Consider the following 23142-nt stretch of genomic DNA (forward strand, 5'->3'; position numbering starts at 1 on the left):
CACATTGGCCTTTTTTGAAGCAATTCTTTTGGAAATATGACTAAAAGACAGAAAGTACAGGGACGCGGTGGCTCAGTGCCTAAGAGCTTGTCGATCAGAAAGGTCGGCAGTTTGGTGGCTCGAATCCCTAGCGCCATGCAACGAAGTGAGCTCCCGATACTTGTCCCAGCTTCTGCCAACCTAGCAGTTCGAAAGCACATAAAAATGCAAGAAGAAAAATAGGGTCCACTTTGTTGGGAAGGTAACAGCATTCTGTGCGCCTTTGGTGTTTAGTCATGCCGGCCACATGACCACGGAGACGTCTTCGGACAGCGCTGGCTCTTTAGTTTTGAAATGGAGATGAGCACCGCCCCCTAGAGTTGGGAACGACTAGCACATATGTGCAAGGGGAACCTTTAACCTTACAGATAGCTCTCCACTTACAATCATTTGTTTAGTGGCGGTTCGAAGTCAGAACAGCACTAAAAAAAGTGACCTATCGTTTTTCACACTTATGACTGTCGCAGCATCCCCATTGTCATGTGATCAGAATTGGCAACTGGTATGTATTTATGACGGTTGCAGTGTCCCAGGTTCATGTGAACCCTTTTGCAATCACCTTGACAAGCAAAATCATTGAGGAAGCCAGAATCTCTTAACAACTTGTTACTAACTACTAACAACTGCAGTGATTGACTTAACAAGTCTGGTATGAAAAGTTGTCAAATGAGACCAAACTCACGTAACAACTGTCTTACTTAGCCACAAAAATGTTGGGCTCAATTGTGATCATAAGTCAATTTCTGTATATAATTATGGTACTCATTAGTGCCATAAAAACTGTGTCCAGGGAAGAGACCTTGGGTCTCATGGGGTAAATGTAACCAAGAGTCCTAGAACATTTACACACTGCTTGTCATGAAAGCATTGGTAGAAATAGAATGTGGTTCTCAAAAATCGATGTGGTATAAAGATGCTGCAAGACTTCTGGATGTCAGAAAGATTTGAAATAGTTGTACTAAAATGTAGAACAGATAGGATAAAGAGCAGATTAACTTTAGGCTTTAGATTACATCATATAGAACAGGGGTGTCAAACTCGCAGCCCGTGAGCCGGATGCATCATGTGCTGCCCCTGCCCCTGCCCAGTTTAGCGAAGGGGAAAAAAAAATCCCGATACGTCAGGTGATGCTGCTGTGACAACATGAGTTTGACACCTCTAATATAGAATATAAGCCATGGTGGCTCAGTGGTTAGAGTGCAGTTCTGCAGGCTACTTCTGCTGCCTGCCGGCTGCCTGCAATTTGGCAGTTCAAATCTCACCAGGCTCAAGGTTGACTCAGCCTTCCATCCTTCTGAGGTGGGTAAAATGAGGACCCAGATTGTTGGGGGCAAGAGGCTGACTCTGTAAAAACACTGTGGAGTAGAATATAAGTTTAAGTGCTATTGCTATATTTTAGACTAGTTTCTTTTTTAAATTGGATGATATGCTGCCTTTAAGCACCACACATTTTAGAAAGGTATTCAGTGTTCTCATCACAACTCCCAGCAGATGGTATGATAGTGATTGATCTCAAAGTGATCTTATGGCTGACTTTGGACAAAGTGTACACTGTAATATTTATGGATGATAAATAGCATAATCTTTTATCAGTGAAGCTGTCCATTTACAGGGTTCACGATGATAGCAAATTTTCAAAGGGTTCTACAAGTGATGGATGAAAGTGTATAGGATAACTCTTGACTCCTGAATGCAAAAGAATACCCATGTTCTAACATGCACTGTACTTTTCCTCTAAAAAATGTATGTGCTGTTTCTGAAGCTATGAATTTTAGCCGAGGAACTGGATTATTTCAGGATGTTGCTTGGGTGGGGAGCCCTTTCTCAAGAGGAGTCCATTTATTTGCAAAATAAAATGAAAGGGCCCTTGTTTGCATGTTTAAAGCACTGGGATTCACAATAGGCAGCTGACTCTTTCACCTTCCACTGTAGAGAAACTTATTTGGGATGCAAATGGTGGTTAAGATTATGAATTAATGAATTAATGAATCTTCATTTGTCTTGGCTGAAGTTTGCCTCAGTATTTTATTAGACGCTTGCCCAATTTGTGTGTGCGCGCTTCTGTCTGTGTTAAGGCTGTGAATTGCAAAGGCCTCCCAAAGAACTGCTATTATTAATAGGGTTTCTGGTTTAGGTTGATGGGAAGAGTAACCAAAAGCAGTGCCCTGTGTCCAGGATAAATAACAGAATAACAGGGTTGGAAGGGAGCTTGGAGGTCTTCTAGTCCAACCCCTTGCTCAAGCAGAAGACCCTGCCTATACCATTTCTGGCAAGTGGCTGTCCACCAAGTCTCTTCTTAAAGTTATGGAGCAGCCACAACTTCCGAATGCAAGTGGTTCCACTGGTTAATTGTTCTCACTGTTAGGACATTTCTCCTTAGTTCTAAATTGCTTCTCTCCTTGATTAGTTTCCATCCATTGTTTCTAGTCTTGTCGTCTGCTGCTTTGGAAACTAAGTTGACCCCTTCCTCTTTGTGGCAGCCCCTCAGATATTAGAACACTGCTATCATTCCACCTGGTCTTTCTTTTCATTAAACTAGACATACCCAATTCCTGAAATCGTTCTTCATATGCTTTAGCCTCCACTCCCCTAATCATTATTGTTGCCCTAATAACGTTCAAATTTGTCTGTTTGTGTTGTCAGTGGTGGGATTCATTTTTTTTTTACTACCGGTTCTGTGGGCATGACTTGGTGGGCGGGGCAGGGGAAGGATAGTGTAAAATCTCCATTCCCATGCCACTCCTGGGGGAAGGTTACTGCAAAATCCCCATTCCCTCTCCACCCCACTAACCTGCTTTCCAGCTCCGTTCTCCTGTGCAGGGCAACCAAAGAAGACCCAGCCAATCAGCTGGGACTCAATGGGAGGCAGAGAATAGATGGGGGCAGGGGCAGGCAGAGGTGGCATTTGCCAGTTCTCTGAACTACTCAAAATTTCCATATCGGTTCTCCAGAACTGGTCAGAATCTGCTGAATACCATCTCTGGTGTGTGTGTGTGTGTACTGCTTCTGATGCGGAAATAGCTCTGCTTTTATATTTTGCCCTGCCCATTTGAGTCTTTTGGAAGTTTGGAGTTTTTAAAGTGCACCGGAACTCCTTTCATTTCTTCTTCCCTTTTCTTGAGCTTTAAATGGGCGTGTGTGTGAGAGAAAGACGGAGAGGCTTACTTAGTTTTTATCTTTGTTTTGCACTGTTTACTTTTTTGCTGGCTTTTGATTATCTGCTTGTCCTTGTGTTACTTGCTCTCCTAACCTGACAGCGCCTTTATTCCAGATAAAAACAAACATGCCGGTAAGCACACAACGCCACCTTGAAGGCTTCACTTGATCTTTGCTGTATGTACATGCAATTTGAGGTTTTCCCCATTAGGATTGTTCTGAAATCTAAAACATTTGTGCAACAGGCAGTTTGGCCTGTCTTTTTCATGCTAAGTGTTTCTTCCACATCCTATGTTTTGGATTCTGCAGAATCAATATTAGAAATTTACCTTAATGCAAAAACAAACAAAAAAAATTCCTGTTTGAAATAAATCCTTGTTCGAAAAATAACTGAGAACCAAAACTAGACAAAATATAAAAATCCTTCAATTTCCAACACAAAACCAGTCTTTAAAAAACAGCTTTTACTTCCAGAAGTGGATATAGGAATCTATATAACTTTTGCAGAACTAAGTCTGTTTTTTAATGTTTTTATTTTAAAAAGTCTTAAAACTTGCTTAGAATTTTTAGTGCATTGAAGCAATGGTCTGAGCTGTAATATAAGCAAGAGGATGTATTATATAAAAACCCCTGTCCATATTATACAAATAATATATGCTGTACTACTTTCTTCAATACACAAGTGAACGATTTAACAAAGAGAAATTTATAAATTGAAAAAACTACATGTCTCATTTTGTATAATCAATTTTAATAAGTTTAAATTTCATTATTAGCGTTATAAATCATACATAAATACATTGTATTATTTTGATGCAGTAGCATTTTAGCCGTTTTTAAGAGATTGCATAGGATAAAATAAGGAATTGCATTGGTTTGTCTTTTCTCTAATATTCTCAATATAACACCTAATATTCTCAATATAACACCTAATATTCTCCTTTTTTAGTCTCAACAATCCTGGGAAACAGGATTGGATGAAATAAAGGGATTAGTTCCAGGTTTTCTGAAAACTTCATAACTAAGCAGGGAATTAAAACAATTGTGCATGCAATCAAGCTTAAAGAGATTTAGTTGAACATATTCAAGTAGTCAATCTGTTAGTTTTAAATGTAGATATTTTTATGTCAACCACACACTTTTTTATAAGACAGTACATGTAATTATTTCAGTGAGAATTATTTAAAAGTGTGAGAGGAGTGGCATATCCGCTAAATACAGGTATTCTTCTGTTTATAACCATTCATTAGTGGCCATTCAAAGCTACACCACTGTTACAAGGACCATTTTTCACATTTACAACCGTTGTAGAATTCCCATGGTCATGTGATGAAAATTCAGACACTTGGCAACTGGTGTGTATATTTATGACGGCTGCAGTGTCCCGGGGTCACATGAGCCCCTTTTGCGACCTTCTGACCAGCAATCTCAATGGGGAAGCCAGATTCACTTATCAACGGTGTTGCTAACTTAACAACTGCAGTGATTCCTTTAACAATTGTGGCAAGAAAGGTCGTGAAATGGGGCAAAGCTCATTCAACACCAGAGGTATTCAGCAGGTTCTGACCAGTTTTGAGTAGTTCGGAGAACCAGCAAATTCCACCTCTGACCGGAGATTTTACAGTATCCTTCCCCTGCCACACCCACCAAGCCACGCGCCCACAGAACCGGTAGTAAAAAGAATTGAATCCCACCACTGTTCAACACCTGTCTTGCTTAACAACACAAATTTTGGGCTCCGTTGCAGTCGTAAGTCGAGGACTACCTATCAATGGATTTAAAATATTGTTTGCTCTATGCTATGAAATTTTTTTTAAATGCTTGGTGCCTGACCAAGGTGATTATTTTTACTTTATCCAAGAGATTTTGCTTGAAACCAATAATTATTCTATCCCCCAACAAAATTTTAATAAAGGAAACATAATTAATTGTAAGAGATTTATCAATGGGCTGTTTTTTTTTATGGGTCTTCCCCTTTCCCCTTTAACTGGTTTGCAATTGAAAATCAATACAGGCCCATTTTGGAAGAAAATCAATCGATTTAATTGACCTGGAGGATCACACTGGAATGGTACCCCATTCACGATATCTGTGGCTCAATATAAGTCACAGTCAGAGGGATCCATCATTCCCTTTATGACAACAGGGATCAATACAACCCCAATTATTCCACCAATACTTTTGGAAGGAAAAAATAAAAGGTCAGTTGCCTTTTGAAAAATCATCTTTGGGTCAAATATGACCTGGGTGACATACGGACTTCAGTTTGCAGAAAGCAGTGAGGGGAAAAGGGGGGTGTTCACACGAGCAGACCCAGTTATCTGTGATGTACTGAATCCTCAATTACCTGCTAGACGAGCTGCAAGCTAAAAACCTGGAAGCTAAGAAGCTGGTTGGCTTAGGGTGTGTGATTCCCATTGTGGGGAGAATCCAGAACAATGGAGAGCTGGGGCAAAGGCTTATGTAAATGCTTGAACTTGCCACCCAGGTAGCCAGTTAAGGGATTCATGTTTGTGCCAGAATAAGAGAGTTGGAAGGGAGCTTGAAGGTCATCTAATCCAACCCCCTGCTGAGGCAGGAAATCCTATACCATTTCTGTAAAAATGGTTGTCTTATCTCTTCATAAAAACTTCCAGTGTTTGGAGAATTCACAACTTCTGGAGGCAAGTTGTTCCACTGATTAATTGTTCTCACTGTCTGGAAATTTCTCCTTAGTTCTACGTTGCTTCTCTCCTTGATTAGTTTCCATCCATCGCTTCTTGTCCAGTGGTGGGATTCAATTTTTTTTTACTTCCGGTTCTGTGGGTATGGCTTGGTGGGCATGGCAGGGGAAGGATACTGTAAAATCTCCAGTCAGAGGTGGGATTTGCCGGTTCCCTGAACTACTCAAAATTTCTGCTACTGGTTCTCCAGAACTGGTCAGAACCTGCTGAATACCACTTCTGTTCTTGTCCTGCCCTCAGGTGCTTTGGAGAATAGATTGACTCCCTCTTCTTTGTGGCAACCCATTAGATATTGGAAGACTGCTATGTCACCCCCAGTTCTCCTTTTCATTAAATACTTCATACTCAGTGCCTGCAACTTTCCTTCCTATGTTTTATCCTCCAGTCCCCTAATCATCTTGCTCTTCTCTTAGCTATAGTCTCTCTTTCTTTATATGGTGGCAACCAAAACGGGCTATTATTCCAAGTGTGGCCTTACCAAGACATCATAAAGTGGTATCAACACTTCATGTGATCGTGATTCTATCCCTCTGTTAATGCAACTTTAGGATTGCATTGGCTTTTTTTGGGGGGGGCTGCTGCCGCTGCCACACATTACCTGCTCACATTTCAGTGATTGTCCACTAGGACTCCCAAGTTCCCTGTTGAGCCAGGTACCACCTATTCTATACCTGTGCCTTTGCTTTGCTTAAAGAAGGCAAAGGTGTGGCACAAACAATCTTCCAGCTGGCACAGCTGCTCCCCCCACCCCTTGGCAGCTGCCCAACACTCTTCCTCCAGCTGGAGAATCCGTCGCGGGTTTTGCTTAAGGGAAACCCCCGTGAACTACGTGCCACGTCGGGCATCGCTGGCCCTGAGGCGGGGGTATCTGCGGGTCGCCTCCCTCCCCTCCTCCGCGCTCCTCTTTTCTCGGTGCCCGAGGCGGGGTGGGGTGGGGGCGGCATCTCTAGGGAGCGTTTCCCCGCGCCTTTCCCTCAAGCGATAGGTCCCGGCAACCGGGCTCGTCCTCCCCCTTTAGCCAATCCTCCGTCCTCTGGCCCTTTGACAGAAACATTATATGTCCATTTAAGGAGGCGAATTGTAACCAAGCCAACGTTGGGGGGTGGGGAGCGCGGAATAGGAGAGAGGGTCGTTGTGGGGAGGGGGGGCCCGTGAGGCGAGGAGTGGTGGTGGGGGAGGCTGGAGAAAGCGGCCAGCCCGAGCAGGGAACCCGCCGCCCGCTTGGCGAGCTGGGGGAGACCCCTCCTCAGCGGCGCGCGCCTTGGCACGGTGCTGGCGCGCGCGCCTTTACGCGCGCGCCTTTACTGCTCTCCAGCCTCGGCCTGAGGTATGAGTGACGGGCCGGGCTTTACCTGCGCGGGGTGCGGAGGCGGGGAGCAGAGCGGCCTCCCCATTCCCTGGTTGCCCTCCCCTGCCTTGCCCTCCCCCGGCCGGGCCCTCCCCTTGAGACTTGCAATACGTCCAGCCGGACTGGAGGAGGCCCTCGTGTGCCCACCGGATGTCGATCCAAATTAGCGCAGGGCTGAGCTAGAGCGAAGGTGGGCGGCTGGCCCGGGAGGGGTGGGGGTGGGGGTAGGGAAAAGCTGCCCAGGGCCAGAGACGGCGGAGCCCTTTGCCGCGCTCGCTCTTCATCCCGGGCGCCCCCCAGAGATCGGCAAATGGCCGGGAAGTTTTCGGAGGGTGGGTGGGGGTAGGAGTAGGGAAGGATAGACGCCCCAAGTCCGCTGATGGCCAGGAGACGCCCGGCTTGCTAAAAGCTTCACCATGGCTGCCCAGTCAAGGTAAGGATTCCAAAAACAACCACCAACCCAAAAGCGCTCCCCTGGCTTTTTGGTCCCGATTGCAACGCTGGAGTGGTGGTGGGTGGGAGGAAGAGGATGGGCGCTTCTTGTTTCCCGTGTCGTGTGAATGTGTGAATCGTGCCTGGTCTGGTGGGTGAGCCGCGATCCCAGCGTTTCCCTTCCGGGGGTGGGTGGGATTCAAAAAGTTTGCGATCGGGGTTAACGAAGCGCCGGCGGGAGGTAGGTGGATGGGTGGGTGGGTTTCACTTGCTCAAAAGTGGGGAAGGAAGGAAAAAAACTTACCCATCTCCTTTATTTTTCCTTTCTCCTCTTCCCTCCCTCCCACCCGTTGCAATAAAGACATATTGTGCCTCCCCTTCGCGCTTTTAAATGGAACGTGGAAATGGAAGGCATGGAAAAAACAGCCGTTTGCAAACTCGGATCTGGTTCACACCTGATGGTTCCGACAACTCTTCCCGCCGCGTTTCACCCCCTCCCCAACTGCATCTAAATGGGGGAGTGGGATGTCTGGGGAGGGGAGATGAACCGCTGGCACAATGAACCCTGTGTCTGGCTTTGAATCGTGTGTGTTTCCAGGGCTTGTTGCCCCCCGATCGGCCCTTAAAATGGTAGCTTTTTTGGACGGTTTCTGGCGAGCTGGGAATGTGCTGAGTCGACAAAGGCGGACAGGGCTCTTTGGGACTCTAAAAAGGGGGAGATGAGTAAAACGGAGTAATTATCTCTAGTTACTGTCAAACGATGGGATGGAAAATGAACTCTTTGGAAACGCTTTCTCTTCATTATCCTGGATTACTCCTGGGAGGGAGGGTTTTAAAATAATAATAATAATAATAATAATAATAATAATAATAATAATAATAATAATAATAATAATAATAATAATAATAATAATAATAATAATAATAATAATTATTAATAATAATAATAATAACAAAAATAATAATAAATAATAATAAATAATAATAAATAATAATAATTAATAACAATAATAATTAATAATAATAATCCTCTTGGAAAAAAATCACCCAGCTAAATAAGAGTTTTCAGCTTTTCTGGGTTTTTCTGGGTTTTCTGGTTGTAGGGGCCATGCATAAGCGCACCAAGGTGCCTACCGTCCCTGTCCTATTGTTTCTTTTATTTTTCTTATATGTATCCATTTCATGTATTCATAACTATGTTTACACTTATACCTATTATCTTGTAAGTGATTGACAAATCAAATAAATAAGCATGGATCCAAAGCCGTGGGCCTTCCTCTCTCTTCCCTATTCCTCCACTAAACGAATGTAATCCTGTTTGATTCAAGATAGTTTCTTTCCCTCCCCCCAGTGTTAGTTGCAAATGGAGGTTTCAAGTGTCTCCTTCCCTGCTGGAAAACTTCAGTTGTGTAATATAATGGGGGTGGGGGGAGGTATATTAAGGAAAAAGTAGTTACCCCAGTTTGGAACTGATAAGTCAGTAGGTATTTTCTGTTCTTGGGGAGGGGAGTCCAGATAGAGAGAAAAAATTATTGTTCATGAAACCAGATGTAGAAACTGGAAGTTCACAACTTCCAATTATGTGTTGCAAAGTTTTGGATCTGCAACTCCATTTGTCCTCAGCTGAAGGTTTGATATTGGAAGTACAAATTGTTGGCTGCCTTCCATAATCTTCCAGAGCACTCTAAAGCTTATATAAATTGCTAGCCTCAACGTTTGCCTTTAAGCACGTAATGGCCTACTTCGGGAGGTGGGGAGTCGGAGGCAAAAGAACAGAGGAGTCTGCCTTTGTCGGTACCTTTTAGATGATAACCTAGTCTGAGCCTAGTTGCATTTTGAGTAGGATGAAACAGATAGGATTATGTTGTGTGTATGGGGGTGGGTGGGGGGTGTCTTGGGTATATCATGTGTATAATGGGAGGGAAGGAGAGCCCTGCAGCTTGATTTTAACTGTTTGTGGTGCATTTAAAAACTGTTTGATGCAAGAACAAGCCATTAAAGGCATTAATGCTCATATCTACATTGAAAGAATCAAGTCTTAGGGGTAGGGATCAGGAGCCAAGTTGTCTGCTATATGGGAGAGCCGTTAAAGTAATCCGGACTACGCTTTTGAAACAAATATAGAAGAATGAGAAGCACACCATCGTTGTTCTCCTTGCTTTATGGCAACACTTTTATTTATTTGAAGGATATATTGTAGCATTGCATATTGGGTTGCCTAGGTTTTCTCACCCATAATTGATTGTTGAGAATCAGTTAAACAACAGTATACACTAACATGATGTTAATGGAAGGGTCAATTTGTTGGATTGATTCTTGTGAACAAGGTGTTTTTTTTTTTTTTTTTGGTTACCTGGAACTACAATGTCTAAATTACTTTAGGGATTATTTGAAGTTTCCTGAGGAGGGCCCCACTGAACTTGGGGGCCCACATTCATATAATAGTGAAAGCCTTGATTTGCTTAACCATGGTTTACTGAATAGTCTATAGTGAGCTAGGTTGCACAATAGGTTAATCTATAAAACATACTTTAGCATAAGAGTCTTCAAACTTGGCAAGTTTAAAACTTGTGGACTTCAACTCCCAGAATTCCTGAGCTAACATGACTGGAGGAGGTGGGATTTGCTGGGAGTTGAAGTCCACAAGTCTTAAAGCTGTCAAGTTTGAAGACCCCTGGGTTAGCATATTGGGTTGACATTTTAAGTCACAAACCAGTGGAACCACATCATGATTTCACATCTTGTCAGTTGGTATAACTTTTGGGTAGTTAGAGTGCGTATGAAATCTTCACTCTTAGGCTGCATTTTTTTATATGTGTACTTGGGGAGTAAGTCCTTCCAAGCAAAGGCGTACATAGATTAGGTAGCAAATTATTTGTGTTTCTGCTGGAAAAGAATCCATGCTTGCTTTCATAATTCTGTACTGCCTTTCCAAGCTGGGTTGGAACTGCAGCTCTTACGGATTCCCTCCCAGCGTGGGTTTTAAAATCCTTGCATATTTGCATTGTACATAACATACAGTACTAAATCTCCAAAATGTCCCTTCTCTGTACAATAATTATTTATGCCATTCAAGAAGGTTTATAGTATGCTCATCACGTGTCTATCAGCTTTCTTCTACCTCTTCCTTCTGCAGTATTGGGTAATGTTAGAAGGTAGGTAATGCCAGGAGAGATTGAAGGTAAGGATTAGTGACTTTTTTCTTTGATGTTCTGCTTAAATATAAGAGTTGTGCCATCAGGATTAAATTGAGGAGAGAAAGATGAGTTTGGGGAAACAAGTAGGATTTGCTTGATATTCCCACCCCCTCATGGCATTGGAGTTACTGCCTTTTATTTATTAGACTTGTATGCTGCCCATCTTGCTTACAGGTGACTTGTTATCTCCCCATCGCCAAATCATCTTTCTGGTTGTGATTCTAGGATTGAAACTGGATGCTGTATTCCAAACACAATGCCCAAGATTAATAGAGAGTGTGCTGTATTCTTTCTTGGATGTAACATGTCACCTACCATTCTTCAGGTGGCAGCTTTAAGCAGGAAATCCATTAGCAGAATGGTGACTGATAACTCCATAGTTATAGTTATCAGACTGATAACTGATAATGGTATCCTGATAACTCCATAGTTATAGTGCCATCAGAGACCTAAAAGAGCATTATAACCTCTGACTATATATATATATAAAAGCTTGACAACCCTATTTTGCCATCCAGCTTTCTTGGTTTCTTAGGGGTTTTTTAAATGGCTTATTTCCCCCCTCCTCCTACCAATTAAGTGGTATAATCCACACCTTTATTACTCCATTACTGCTTTATATTCTACAGAGCCAATCCTTTCAGTACCAAGCAGGCAAGCTAGTGTTAATTTGCTTTTAAGCAAATTGTAGCTGTAGGAATGAGTCAGGAGCTCGACAACCAGAAAATTCTAATTCCAGCTTGTTTGATCATATTTGTTTGGCTTCTGTTTTGTTTTGCTTCAGGATAGAAAGCAATTTCTACACATTTGGACTGATATGCTGGCTTGGAGTTTCCTGCACTGTGAAAACTTTGTGTACTTGGGAAAGCTCAAAATGAAATGTAAATCTTGATATTTAAAGTGGCCTCGATGAAAGGAAAGCCTATCTGTTTACAATGGCTTGGGATTTATTTTCTAAAGCAAAATGTCATCCGTTGCATTTCTAATCTCTTTTTCTCCCTCTCCAACCTTTATCATGGAAACAGTTTCATGCCTGAAAATAAAATTTGGGAACATCAACCGCTTGCCTGGTCTCTTAAGGCAGTGGTCCCCAACCTTTTTTGTACCAGGGACCAGTTTCAAGCACAAACACTTTTTCAAGGACCGGGGTGGGGGGGGGGGGAGAATCCGAGTTTGGTGGTTTGCTTGCAGACGTTTCATTACCTGACTAGGTAACATCTGATGTTGTTACCTAGTCGGGTAATAAAACATCTGCCAGCAAACCACCAAGTTCAGGGAGCGCCTCGGCCCTGCCTCCCTCAGCCCCATCCCTCAGGTGTCTCCCTCCCTCCCTCAGGTGTCTGCCTCGTTCCTCTCTCAGTCGCTCTCTCGCTGCTCCACCAGCCCAGGAAGAAACTGCTTCAAAGAAGCCGGGTGGGGGGGGCTTTTCCTGTCGCCGCAGCTCCTCCGAAGCGCCCGTTTACCCCCACTCCGCCCGCCCACGCGCGCTTCAATCCACATTGCTCCGTTCTGCCTGCCTGCCTTCTTCGTTTCGGAGCAGCTTCGGCTGATAAAAGAGGCGAATAGTTATTATTCTCAGCCGAAGCTGCTCCGAAACGAAGAAGGCAGGCAGGCAGGCAGAACGGGGCACTGAATTGAACTGCGCGCGGGCGGGCGGGGTGGGGTAAACGGGCGCTCAGAGGAGCTGCGGCGACAGGAAAAGCTACCCCCCCCCCGGCTTCTTTGAAGCAGTTTCTTCCTGGGCTGGTGGAGCAGCGAGAGAGCGACTGAGAGAGGAACGAGGCGGGAGGAAACTGAAGCTGCTGAGCCAGAGAGCAGGACAGGCTTTGGTTGCTTCCTCCCTCCCCTTCTTTCATTTGTGTCCTTGATCCCCGATCCCAGCAGCATTCACCGAAGGCGAAGAAAGCCGCCATTTTTTTAAAAAAAAAATTCTTTGCGGCCCGGTACAGAGTGCTCCACGGACCGGTACCGGTCCGCGGCCCGGTGGTTGAGGACCCCTGTCTTAAGGCATTCTCAAAAAGGAAGCCATGCTAAAGGTTGTGCAGATACAAGGAACTCTGAACTGTTGAATCTTGAAAATAACCACAACTTTTGTGCAGTGTATAATTACTTGAGAGCTAAATTCACTGCAAGCTGAGCCTGGAATTGCCATTATAGAATGCAGGATTTTCAGGAACTCTTTATCATAAGGCTTGTGTTGGGTATAGCTATATTACAAATATATAGAGTTGAGGCTAATGTAATATTTTCTTTGTAAAGTTTTTAGTTAACCTTCCATTAAATTTCCAGGGCAACCAGCTTGAAAGCATGCAAATTATTTTGAATCATCTTTTTTGAAAGGAAAAATAAGGCTCAGCTAGATAATTCTTCCATACTGGGTGTCATTTCTACTGACATAAAAGTAATTTTTCAAAAATACCCTATTCTGCCTTAAGCACCTTGGCAGCTACATCATAGTGAATACTCTTGTGTTTTAACCTTTCCTTGAGAAGAAAACTTATGATATGGAAACTGATGACAGACCGATCTGTATTTGTAGACAATGGAGCCAAACCATGATTTTTAGAATTGTGTTAATTGTACTTTGGAACTCATCTCCAATTTGAACTTTGAAGTTCACCTCCAATTTATTCTCTTCATGCATCTGTACATAAAAAGGGCTGTCCCAAGACTAGGAAGGGTCAAATCAAAGAACTAACCTAGAACTAAGGAGACATTTCCTGACAGTAGGAACAATTAACCAGTGGAACAACTTGCCTCCAGAAGTTGTGGATGCTCCATCACTGGAAGTTCTTAAGAGATTGGGTAACCATTTGTCTGAAATGGTATAAGGTTTCCTGCCTAAGCAGGGGGTTGGATTAGAAGACCTCCAAGGTCCCTTCCAACTCCGTTATTCTGTCAAGTGAATGTCCAGGATCAAGACTGAAGCTGATTTAATTTAATCTGCATGTAGCTACAATCACAGTTTATGTTCAGTTAATGTGATTACTCACCATGTATTTAAAAAAACCTAATTAAAAACAATAATTCAGGTGCCTTTCATCATTATTCACAACCTTTCCTCTTGTATGCAAGATTTGGAAGAAATACTTACAGATTCAAGAGCTCAGGCCGCAGATTTGGCCATGAATATTTTTCCAGGTTTGGCGTGTGGTTCTTTTGGACCAAGTGGGATGTTGGGAATGTCGAGAAACTCAAATAAAGCTGCTGCGTTTAATTATGCTGGACCAGTATGCAACCTCAGCTGATGGCTGACAAGGATGCTTTGTTGAACAACCAACATTTTATTTTGTCCCCTCTGAGGAATGCGCACATAGAGGCAACACCCAGGAATTAGTTATTATTGATTGATTTCTTACAGAAGCAAATCATAAATAAAATAGTTCTTCATTCATTATTCATTCATTACACCTTACTATATCGATTGATTTTAAATGTTTCTAAGCCACCTTCAAAGGGCAAGAATTCTCCCAGGATGGCTTACAGAAATAAAATGTTCTGTTGGTCCAAGAATCTATGACACGGTCACTGCCCCTCTGCTGCATGTATGTTTGTCTTTCTCAAGTTGCCATAAACATCCTAGCTTGGCTTATCTGTCAGGGAGCCATTTTTGCTGTGAGTTTCGTCCCATTGTCCTGGATTTTCCTCTTCCAGGGTAGCTCTGTAAGGGCTGCTGCTTATGACCTGTACCGTTTCCTCAACTTTGGCCATTGGAAGATGTGTAGACTTCAACTCCCAGAATTCCCTAGCCAGCAAGGGGAATTCTGGGAGTTGGAAGTCCACACATCCCCAAGTTTCTAAGTTTGAGAAACACTGACCTGTGCAGTCAGCCTGGTTGAGAATGAAGAGAGGTGCCATGTAGTCATTCTTGGAATAAATCATCGGTTTTATGGTACTACCAAAGATGAACATTAAAGTCACATAACATTAGTATAGGTTGATTTCTTTAGCCTCTAGACACCAGTACACACCTTCTCCAGAGCAGTGTATTCAGATCTACTAGGATTTACATGTTTTATGCATACATATATAAATGTGTAGAATATAGGAAACTGAGTTGAACCAATATTTACCCTGTTCTGCCATTATTATCTATTCTTGTTGGTTATGGTTTTTGGTTTAAAGTCCTCTCCAGGACTTTAAACTGGTTGTGGGCTGGTTGTGATTTTTTTGGCTGCAAAACATATGCTTTGTTATTGATGTCTAATCCCTTCTCATCACTTTCTGACATTACAGTGACTTGAATAGGCTTCTAAAGATAGTATTGCAAAATAATATCAGGGTTTTCAGATGGACTCAAAATAGGTATATGTTTCAGTTTGCACTTTTTATGGGACTGATGTTCAAGTCCACTTTTCATATTTTGTATCCAAAAATGACAGGGAATTAAAATTGTCTAGAGAACTGTGGATCTAATCATAGCATCTTGGTTCCAGAACAATGGTGAGAAGTCACAAAAGGTTCCTAAAAATTGACATTTTAGCTTTTGTTGCATTAATTATATGTATTTATATTTAATTTATAGATGGTGATCAACTGTTGAAGGACTGGCTATATATTCATTAAATATATGCCTCTTTTTTTTTTTTTTTAATGGATTTCTACTGTAATTCTTGCACTGAAAAAACCTGCCACAGAATTCAACAGGACTTATTCTGCCAAGTTTGCATAGGTTGAAAGTTGTATTGGTTTTATAACATAAATAGATTAAGTAAATTTCCCAGCCCTAATAATTAGACATCTCTGTGCCTGGCCCCTTATCTCTTAAGATTATACTAGGTATTGCAAAACATGCCAACCTGCATTTTGTGACCTTTGTTAGCTACCCATAATCAGCTTAGCAAATTTCCTAAGGTCCAGTTTGTTCTCTTTCTTGAAAAAATATCAGACTTTGGAAGCAAGCTTTAGAAATTTCCAGCCTCCCGAGGTTCACACAAACAGCCTCTTTTTACCTCTTCAGGAACATTTTCCAAATCTTTGCTTTTCCAAATGGACAGCTACTGAGGAGCAAAAAATGGTGTGCAGCTAGTGTGTTTTTCACATGTCTTTTGAAATAAGAAAAAACACACGAAAGAAATAGTGTGGAAACTTGACAGGTTACCAGTGGAAAACAGTTTTTCGACCTTGTTCTCAAATAAAATCCTATCATTTAAAGGAGTTTCATAATTGAAAGAAGAAATGGGAAAGAAGCAAGCTAAAACCCTGCCAACATGATTAATATCTTTGTAAAATTCAACTCTGGAAAGTAAAGTATGACAACCAAAATGAGTAATATAGCATGTAGGGGTTGATGTCTTTCTACTGGCTTCACTAGTTTTCTAAACATGATATTTTCCAGACATGATGTACTACAGCTGGAAAGACTGTTTTTAATCAAGGAAAAGCAAATCCAGCTGTGAAAGATGAGAAATGGCCACTTCTGATAATATCTGTGGCAATACCAAGGCACAAAAGACAACTTTTGTATTTGCCTCTGAGTGATTTCATTTTTCTTTAGCTCTGACTGTGCATTCCAGTCCAAGTATTGTTAGAGTTTTATGTACTTGACTACTGTATCCAGGAAGACTCAGGTTGCTTAACTGGTTTTTGCAAAGACAACAGGGCTGGGCACCTATCGCTTTGCTTAGGTTTTCTCCATTACGTTCTCTTCCCAAAGAGCAAATATAATAGCCTTCCTCATTGTGATATCCTTCAGATGTATACACATTTAAAGTACACACACATTTAAGTTCAGTGTCCCTTAGGTCAGCGGCCCCAAATCTTTTGGGCACCAGGGACTGGTTCTGTGGAGGATGGTGTTTCCATGGACGGTCGAGGTATGGTTTCGCATGCTGCCTGGATCCTGATGGACCCGCAGACCAGTGGCAGTCTGCAGACTAGGCGTTGGAGACCCCTGCCTTAGTTGGAGTTGGAGTTCAGTGAATAGCTTCTGAAGGGCCATGAATTTCCCACTTTATGGGGAAATCTTGAAGGAACATTAGATTAATCGTTTCCTTGTTGCCCTTATATTCTTGAGATAGCATCATTGATTCAATCCCTATTGAGAATGTTTATATATGTGTGGGCGTGAGTGCATGTACACAACCTACTTTCCAGTCACTAAGAATCGGGTTCCACTCACAAATTATCTTTTTTGCAACTCTTAGATTCTCAACAATCTGGGATAGTGTGTTTTTTGTTTTAGTTCAGTTGAGAAAGTCATACACATCTTTGGCGTTTTACCAGTATTTCCTTTAAACCAAAATATATCTCAAGAAAACATCTGGGACAGGGTTTTGCCTAGCAGCAGCCTCGAACAATGAATATGAGAAAGTTGATGAGTTATACGTTCATTTTCCGCAAATGAAAGGGTGCTGGGACCTGCCCTGGCCTTTCTGAAATTCTCATTTTCCCTTTGAGATGGCACCTGATAAGATGCTTTTAAATTACAGCATCCATTATTTCCATTTCACCTCTGCTCTGATCCTCAGTGATGAGAAGTTTCAGTCCTAGACACACAGAGAGTGCCAAGTTGTTGATGACTGGTTTCCTCCTGACAACAACATTTTGTGGTTTATATCAAAATGATCACATACTATTTCAGGCTGGAGGAATTTAGTTGAGGAACAGAACAGTTTCTGGAAGTCCTAGAAGTTATTTTCATGGGAAAAGATTGAAATAGGAGGGCACTGGTCCCACTGGTGCGTCTTCGTGTCTTTTCTGTTGCATGCGTGTGCTGGTTCTAAGGTGATATTTAACATATAGAGGTGTCAAACTCAATTTCAATGAGGGCCACATCAGGGTTGTGTTTGACCTTGGAGGGTGGGGGGTCGTTGTCAGCTCGACATCACTTATCGAGGCACCGTTTTGGCTGCAACGACTTGCTGGAAAAACTCCGTTTTCTCTGGCAGAGGGTTGCAGCCATTGCGGCCAAAAATGGAGCCCAGGCAGGTTGCACGTGACTTCCCCGAGCTCAGTTTTTGCTGGCAGAGGGCTGCAGGAGGCTGTTGCAGCCAAAACGGAGCCTGGGAGGGCCATGCACGGCCCTCCAGAGCTCTGTTTTTGCTGGCACTGGAACTGCAGACTGGTCCTTTGCTGTTTCCAGGGCAGCACTGCGGGCCAAATCTAAGCACCCCACGGGTGGAATCTGGCCCATGGGCCTTGAGTTTGACACCCCTGGTGTGGATAAACCTGGGGGAATCATAAAGATTGCAGATCCTGCCCATTGTTTCAGATTCAGGCGTTTATGCAGTTGGTTGTTCAGAAATAACATTACATTTCTGATTGCCAACAATTCCATTCTCTGGGTTATTTATAGATCTGTTTTATAAACAAACCTAATAAGCAATAAAACCTCACCATCACATAGATAGCAGCAATAATACAAATGGTCTTCTTGATAACAGTTAATATTAATCGCACAGTCAACAAAACCATATTGAGTTACACCAAAATTGTTTCCTGAAACACCAGAGAAACCTAAAAGGTATTCACCAGATAAATCAAAAGATTGGGTTACTTTTATAAGAAGGGTGTTTTAAGATGAGCTCTTTCTGATGTGACTTAAATTCTCTGTTTTTAAATGGTCCAAGGGTAAATTTGAAGAGACAGAAAGGACTGGAAGAACATTTATTGTCTAGATCCCTTTCTTGTATGAACAGACTTCAATGGAAACTGTAATCCTAGCAAATTACTTCCTTTCTGCTTTATACACCCTGCTCTGCTAGTTTCGTTGTCACCTTCGGTAGGATTTTTTTAAAACCTTCTCTGGCTCATCTTGTCAGATCTGGCCTCCTGTGCTCATTATGTTGGCTTTCTACCGTAATCCGTATTCCCCAGCTTGACTTTCACATCTGTAAAATGAGCCTTGTGCATCTTTGCTTTGTTCCCGCAGATAAACCCAAACAGAATTGTTTATTATATAGAGATGTATATCAAAATAAAAATCCTGGGGTGGCTTTTTTGTTATGTCCAACTCTTCTTTCTTAGGTATACTGAGAGCGTATGCACCAAAGACAAATTTCTTGTGTGTCCAATCACACTTGGTCAATAAAGAATTCTATTCTATTCTATTCTATTCTATTCTATTCTATTCTATTCTATTCTATTCTATTCTATTCCTATTCCTAATCCTAATCCTAATTCTAATTCTAATCCATTCCATTCTATTAATGACTCCATGGACCATAGGCTTAGACTAACTTTATGGTCACTTTGAATGTACACTATTCAGCATATGTTAAAATGAAATTTTGTTGCATGTCAAAGGGTCACCACCTCCAATGTACACTACATAACCATGACAGAATAAATAAATACAAAATTATGCATATGCCCATATATGACACAGAGAAACAATAAGTTAGTTAGGATGGAGACATGTAACATGGCAAGAAAAAAGAATCTTGCGAGGTTACCAGATGGATGGCATAGGGAACGAAGCTGTTACAGAATCTGGTAGTCCGTCTAGAAATACTTCAAAACCTCATCCCAGAGGGGAGCAACAGAAACAGACCATAAAGTGGGTGCGTGGGGTCTCTAACAATGCTTTGAGCTCTAAGCACATAATGCTTGTAAGCAGTATAGCATGCCAGGTGGATGGAAAGTTGTCCATTACCTACTGGAATTTACCTAAATTCATGTTCATTGCATTGATGACACTATCTAACCATCTCATCCTCTGCTGTCCTCTTCTTCTTTTGCCTTCAATCTTTCCCAATATCAGGGTCCTTTCCAAGGAGTCCTCTCTTCTCATTTGTTGGCCAAAGTATTTGAGCTTCAACCTTCAGGATCTCTCTTTCCAAAGAACAGTCAGTGTTTTCATTTCCTTTAGGCTTGGCTGATTGAATCTCCTTGACTCTCCTTGATCTCTCAAGTCTTCTCCAGCACCACAATGCGAAAGCAGGTGTGGCTTACACAATGCAAAACATAACTAAAAGTGTTGTAAACCAGGAGTCAGAAAAAAAGAAAAACCACCAGCAAAAATGAAAAAGCTATCATTGACGATGACAATGGTATGCTCTCATCGGCTTCATCCCACTATCTGCTGCCATAGCAAACGTGAAGCAGGAACCAGAAGATTGTGATTATTAGAACATTGGTGTGCAGGTAGCAATGAGCTGGTTAACTGCAGGGGTGGGATTCAGCCGGTTTGGGCCGGTTTGAGTGAACCGGGTGTTACATTTACATCTGGTTTGCAGAACCGGTAGTTGAACTGACTGGCTGGCCGGCCTTACCCACTGTGCCCCTCCCCTCCCAGGAGTCTCCACGTGGCCTGTTTTGGATGCAGGTAAGTGCAAGATCCACACAGAGGCTATGGGAGGGCGAAAAACGGGCTGAATCGGAAGTTCCGGAAGTCCAGAAACGGGCCTGTTTCCAGCTTCCAGAGCCTAGGGGAGGCCCTTTTCACCATCCCAGAGGCCCGAGGGAAGCCTCCGGACTCTGGGGAAGTTTCGGTAGGTCACGCCCACCATGGCCATGCCCACCCAGCAACTGGGCAGAGAACCGGTTGCTTGGATTTTTGAATCCCACCCCTGGTTCACTGTATCTTTAAACTCTAGCCAAGGCTGCAGTAATTCTTTTAGGCCCATGGACCTGTGGTGGGGTCTGGGGATAACATAGAAGAGAAAAACAAGTGCTGAACCAGAGATACCTGTGAGATTTCTTCCTGCTTTATGTACAGGTACTTCCCAACTTAAAGTCTACAACTGAGGCCCAAATGGAAGTTGCTAAGCCAGACAGTTGTTAAGTGCATTTTGCCCCATTTCTTGCCACCGTTGTTAAGTGAATCACTACAATGGTTAAGTTAGTAGCCCAGTTGTAAAGTGAATCTGGCTTCCCCATTGACTGCTTGTCAGAAAGGTCGCAAAAGGGGATCATGTGACCCTGGGACATTGCAACCATCATAAATATGAACCATTTGTCAAGCGGTCAAATTTCGATCCCATGACGGGGATGCCGCCACGATCATGTGAAAAACGTTCATAAGTCACCTTTTTCCGGGACTGTTGTAACTTTGAACAAATGGTTGTAAGTTGCGGTTTACCTGTATATCCAGAGTCTAGAGCAATTTGAATAATTTTCTCCTTCAGGATGGAGAACATTCATCAGTGAATCTGTATTAAATCGTTAGTGCCTCCTGGAATTGGAGAATCCAAGGACTTAACTCAGTTGCAGGAGATGGAAAGAACAGATTTTGACAGGCTGGCTAAATTAAGCAAGATTTGTTACACTATAGAGAGCACATACTGAGAGATCTTTGTGTCTTTCCAAGCTGTAAATCATTGGGAGAAGTGTACCTACCCCAGTTAGCAAGCTAAACCAGAGTGCCAGCAAGGGTGTCAGGTGCTAAATATTATTTTAATTTCACAGGTGGAAAGGCAGTGATTTAAGTTCTAATCTTCAGCATAAACTTCAGGATTTTGTCATCTGGGAGAAAGATGTGAGATGACTGCCTTCAAGCAGCGTTGTAAAAACAAAGTAGACCAGTGCAGAGAGAATTTTCTACAAACTCTTTCTTTTAAAGTAGGTGATCATTGTGTGGGATTTTGGGTTTTTCTTTGAAAGAGGAAAATAAATTAAAGTTTGTGTGTGTGTGTGTATGCAAGGGCAGATTCAAACGATGTCCTGCATAGAAGATACTGTGTAATTTCTGGAAGATAAAGGGGTATTTATCAGGCGATAAGTACCACCAGATATACTTCAGTCTGTTTTTAGCTGTCTTTAAAACACACGTGCAATTGCACTTTTATCAACTTGTTTTTAAGGAAAAAAAAGAAAACATTACAGGCTAAATTTTGATAATTGCTTTGATCCCTTCTAGTCTCCCACTCGTTCAGTTGTGGTGTTCATGATAGCAGTTCCCAAGCAGACGGTTTTAAGCTAACTTGCTTTGTTTTGCGGTTTTCCTGTTTTAAATACACAAGATAGCCTCCTTCCTCCTCTTTCTTTTAATTAGTAGGATTTTCTGGTATCTTCATGGCTCCCTTGGGTTTTCTTTTTGGGCTGCTTGCAGGATTGAGAGATTTCTGGGAGTTTAAAAAAAGTAGTAGCAACAGCCATCTGCTGTATTTTAACCCTCACTTTCTCCTAATTCTGTAGAAGGGGAATAGATCAGGACAGATGTGAATCATCTGGTTTCTGGAAACCGTCTTTAACTGGAGACCACAACATCATTTGCGGGAGGTGATCTTGTGAGTAAAATTGGAAATTTTGGAGGGTCATCTTGCTTCTGTATATTGCTGATAAGACCTCCAGCCCTCAGGCTCTTGAGAGGTTTTTGGTAGTTTACTTAGGAATAGGTGAGTTTCTGGCATTTCCTGTTTTGTTTGTGTTTTTTTAAAAGCAAGAGGCTTTTTTTTCCACAGGAAAGAAATGCCATTTTCCCCTCCTATGACTAAGTTTGTAGACAGCAATTCTGGAGTTTTAAATGGAATTATTTGAAGGAATGGCCGGAAGAAAACTTCGTAAAATGGAGGGTTAAAAGAACAATATATGTAGTATCTAGCCCAGGGGTGTCAAACTCAAGGCCCGGGGCCCGAATCTGGCCTGTAGGGTGCTTAGATCAGATTTGCGGGGCTGCCCTGGAAACAGCGAAGGACTGACCCGTGGTGCCTCTGCCAGTAAAAACAGAGCTCACAAGGGCCTCGTGGCCCTCCCGAGCTCAGTTTTTGCTGGCAGAGGGTTACAGGAGGCCTTCGCAGCTGAAAACGGAGCTTGGGAGCCCTTTTTTGCTGGCAGAGCACTCAGGCTGTCACAGGTGCCCCCCCCCGACATGAGTGACATCATGCTGGCCCCACCCACCCTGTCCCTGCCCACCCCAGCCCCCGAGATCAAACACAACCCTAATGCGGCCCTCAGTGAAATTGAGTTTGAAATTGAGTCTAGCCCAATGCTTTTTAATTCCTGAAATTCCTTTACAGGACAATTCTTTTAATCACAATAAAAGATGGTAGAACGGTCTTTTTCTGATTCATTATTGTCCAAAATTTTGGACAACTACCCTCAGGATTCCCTGCCAGTGGAATGGTACATCTGATAGGCACCAAGGATAATATCTATAGATGCACTAGGACTCACTGGTATGAAGTTGCCTACCTCTGCCTTACAGCCCACACAACATCTAAGAAAGTTACCTGTAAGAGTCTGTGGGTGTGTATATGTGTGTAGGTCCGAACACATGTAAAAGGACATGACAGGTGAGGTAGTGTCTTTAAGTGAAGCAACTAGACCAGGGGTGGCAAACTCACATTGTCACGGCGGCGTCTCA

The 23142-nt window shown here is 42.6% G+C and overlaps 1 protein-coding gene across 12 annotated transcripts in view; it reads left to right on the forward strand.

The window, feature by feature from the left end:
- Positions 1–23142, forward strand: part of AFF1 (ALF transcription elongation factor 1) — a 175624-nt gene that overhangs the window by 24340 nt on the left and 128142 nt on the right. For 3 of the 12 annotated variants that reach the window (XM_087962842.1, XM_087962838.1, XM_087962845.1), the window contains one exon: positions 21975–22066. The exons of 3 other annotated variants lie outside the window; for them this stretch is intronic. Coding sequence is in view for 3 of the 9 variants with exons in the window: in XM_026687927.2 (XP_026543712.1) it covers positions 7683–7699 (17 nt within the window). In the remaining 6 variants the exon portion in view is untranslated. Of the gene's footprint in view, positions 1–7074; positions 7700–9416; positions 9489–21974; positions 22067–23142 lie in introns of those variants that run through there. 6 more of the 12 variants (XM_026687927.2, XM_087962836.1, XM_087962837.1 and 3 more) reach the window with 4 other exon arrangements.

Source organism: Notechis scutatus, chromosome 4 (assembly GCF_049901735.1).
Source record: "Notechis scutatus isolate UNSWTSFEM ecotype Mainland chromosome 4, rNotScu1.2, whole genome shotgun sequence".
NCBI classification, from domain to species: Eukaryota; Metazoa; Chordata; class Lepidosauria; order Squamata; family Elapidae; genus Notechis; species Notechis scutatus.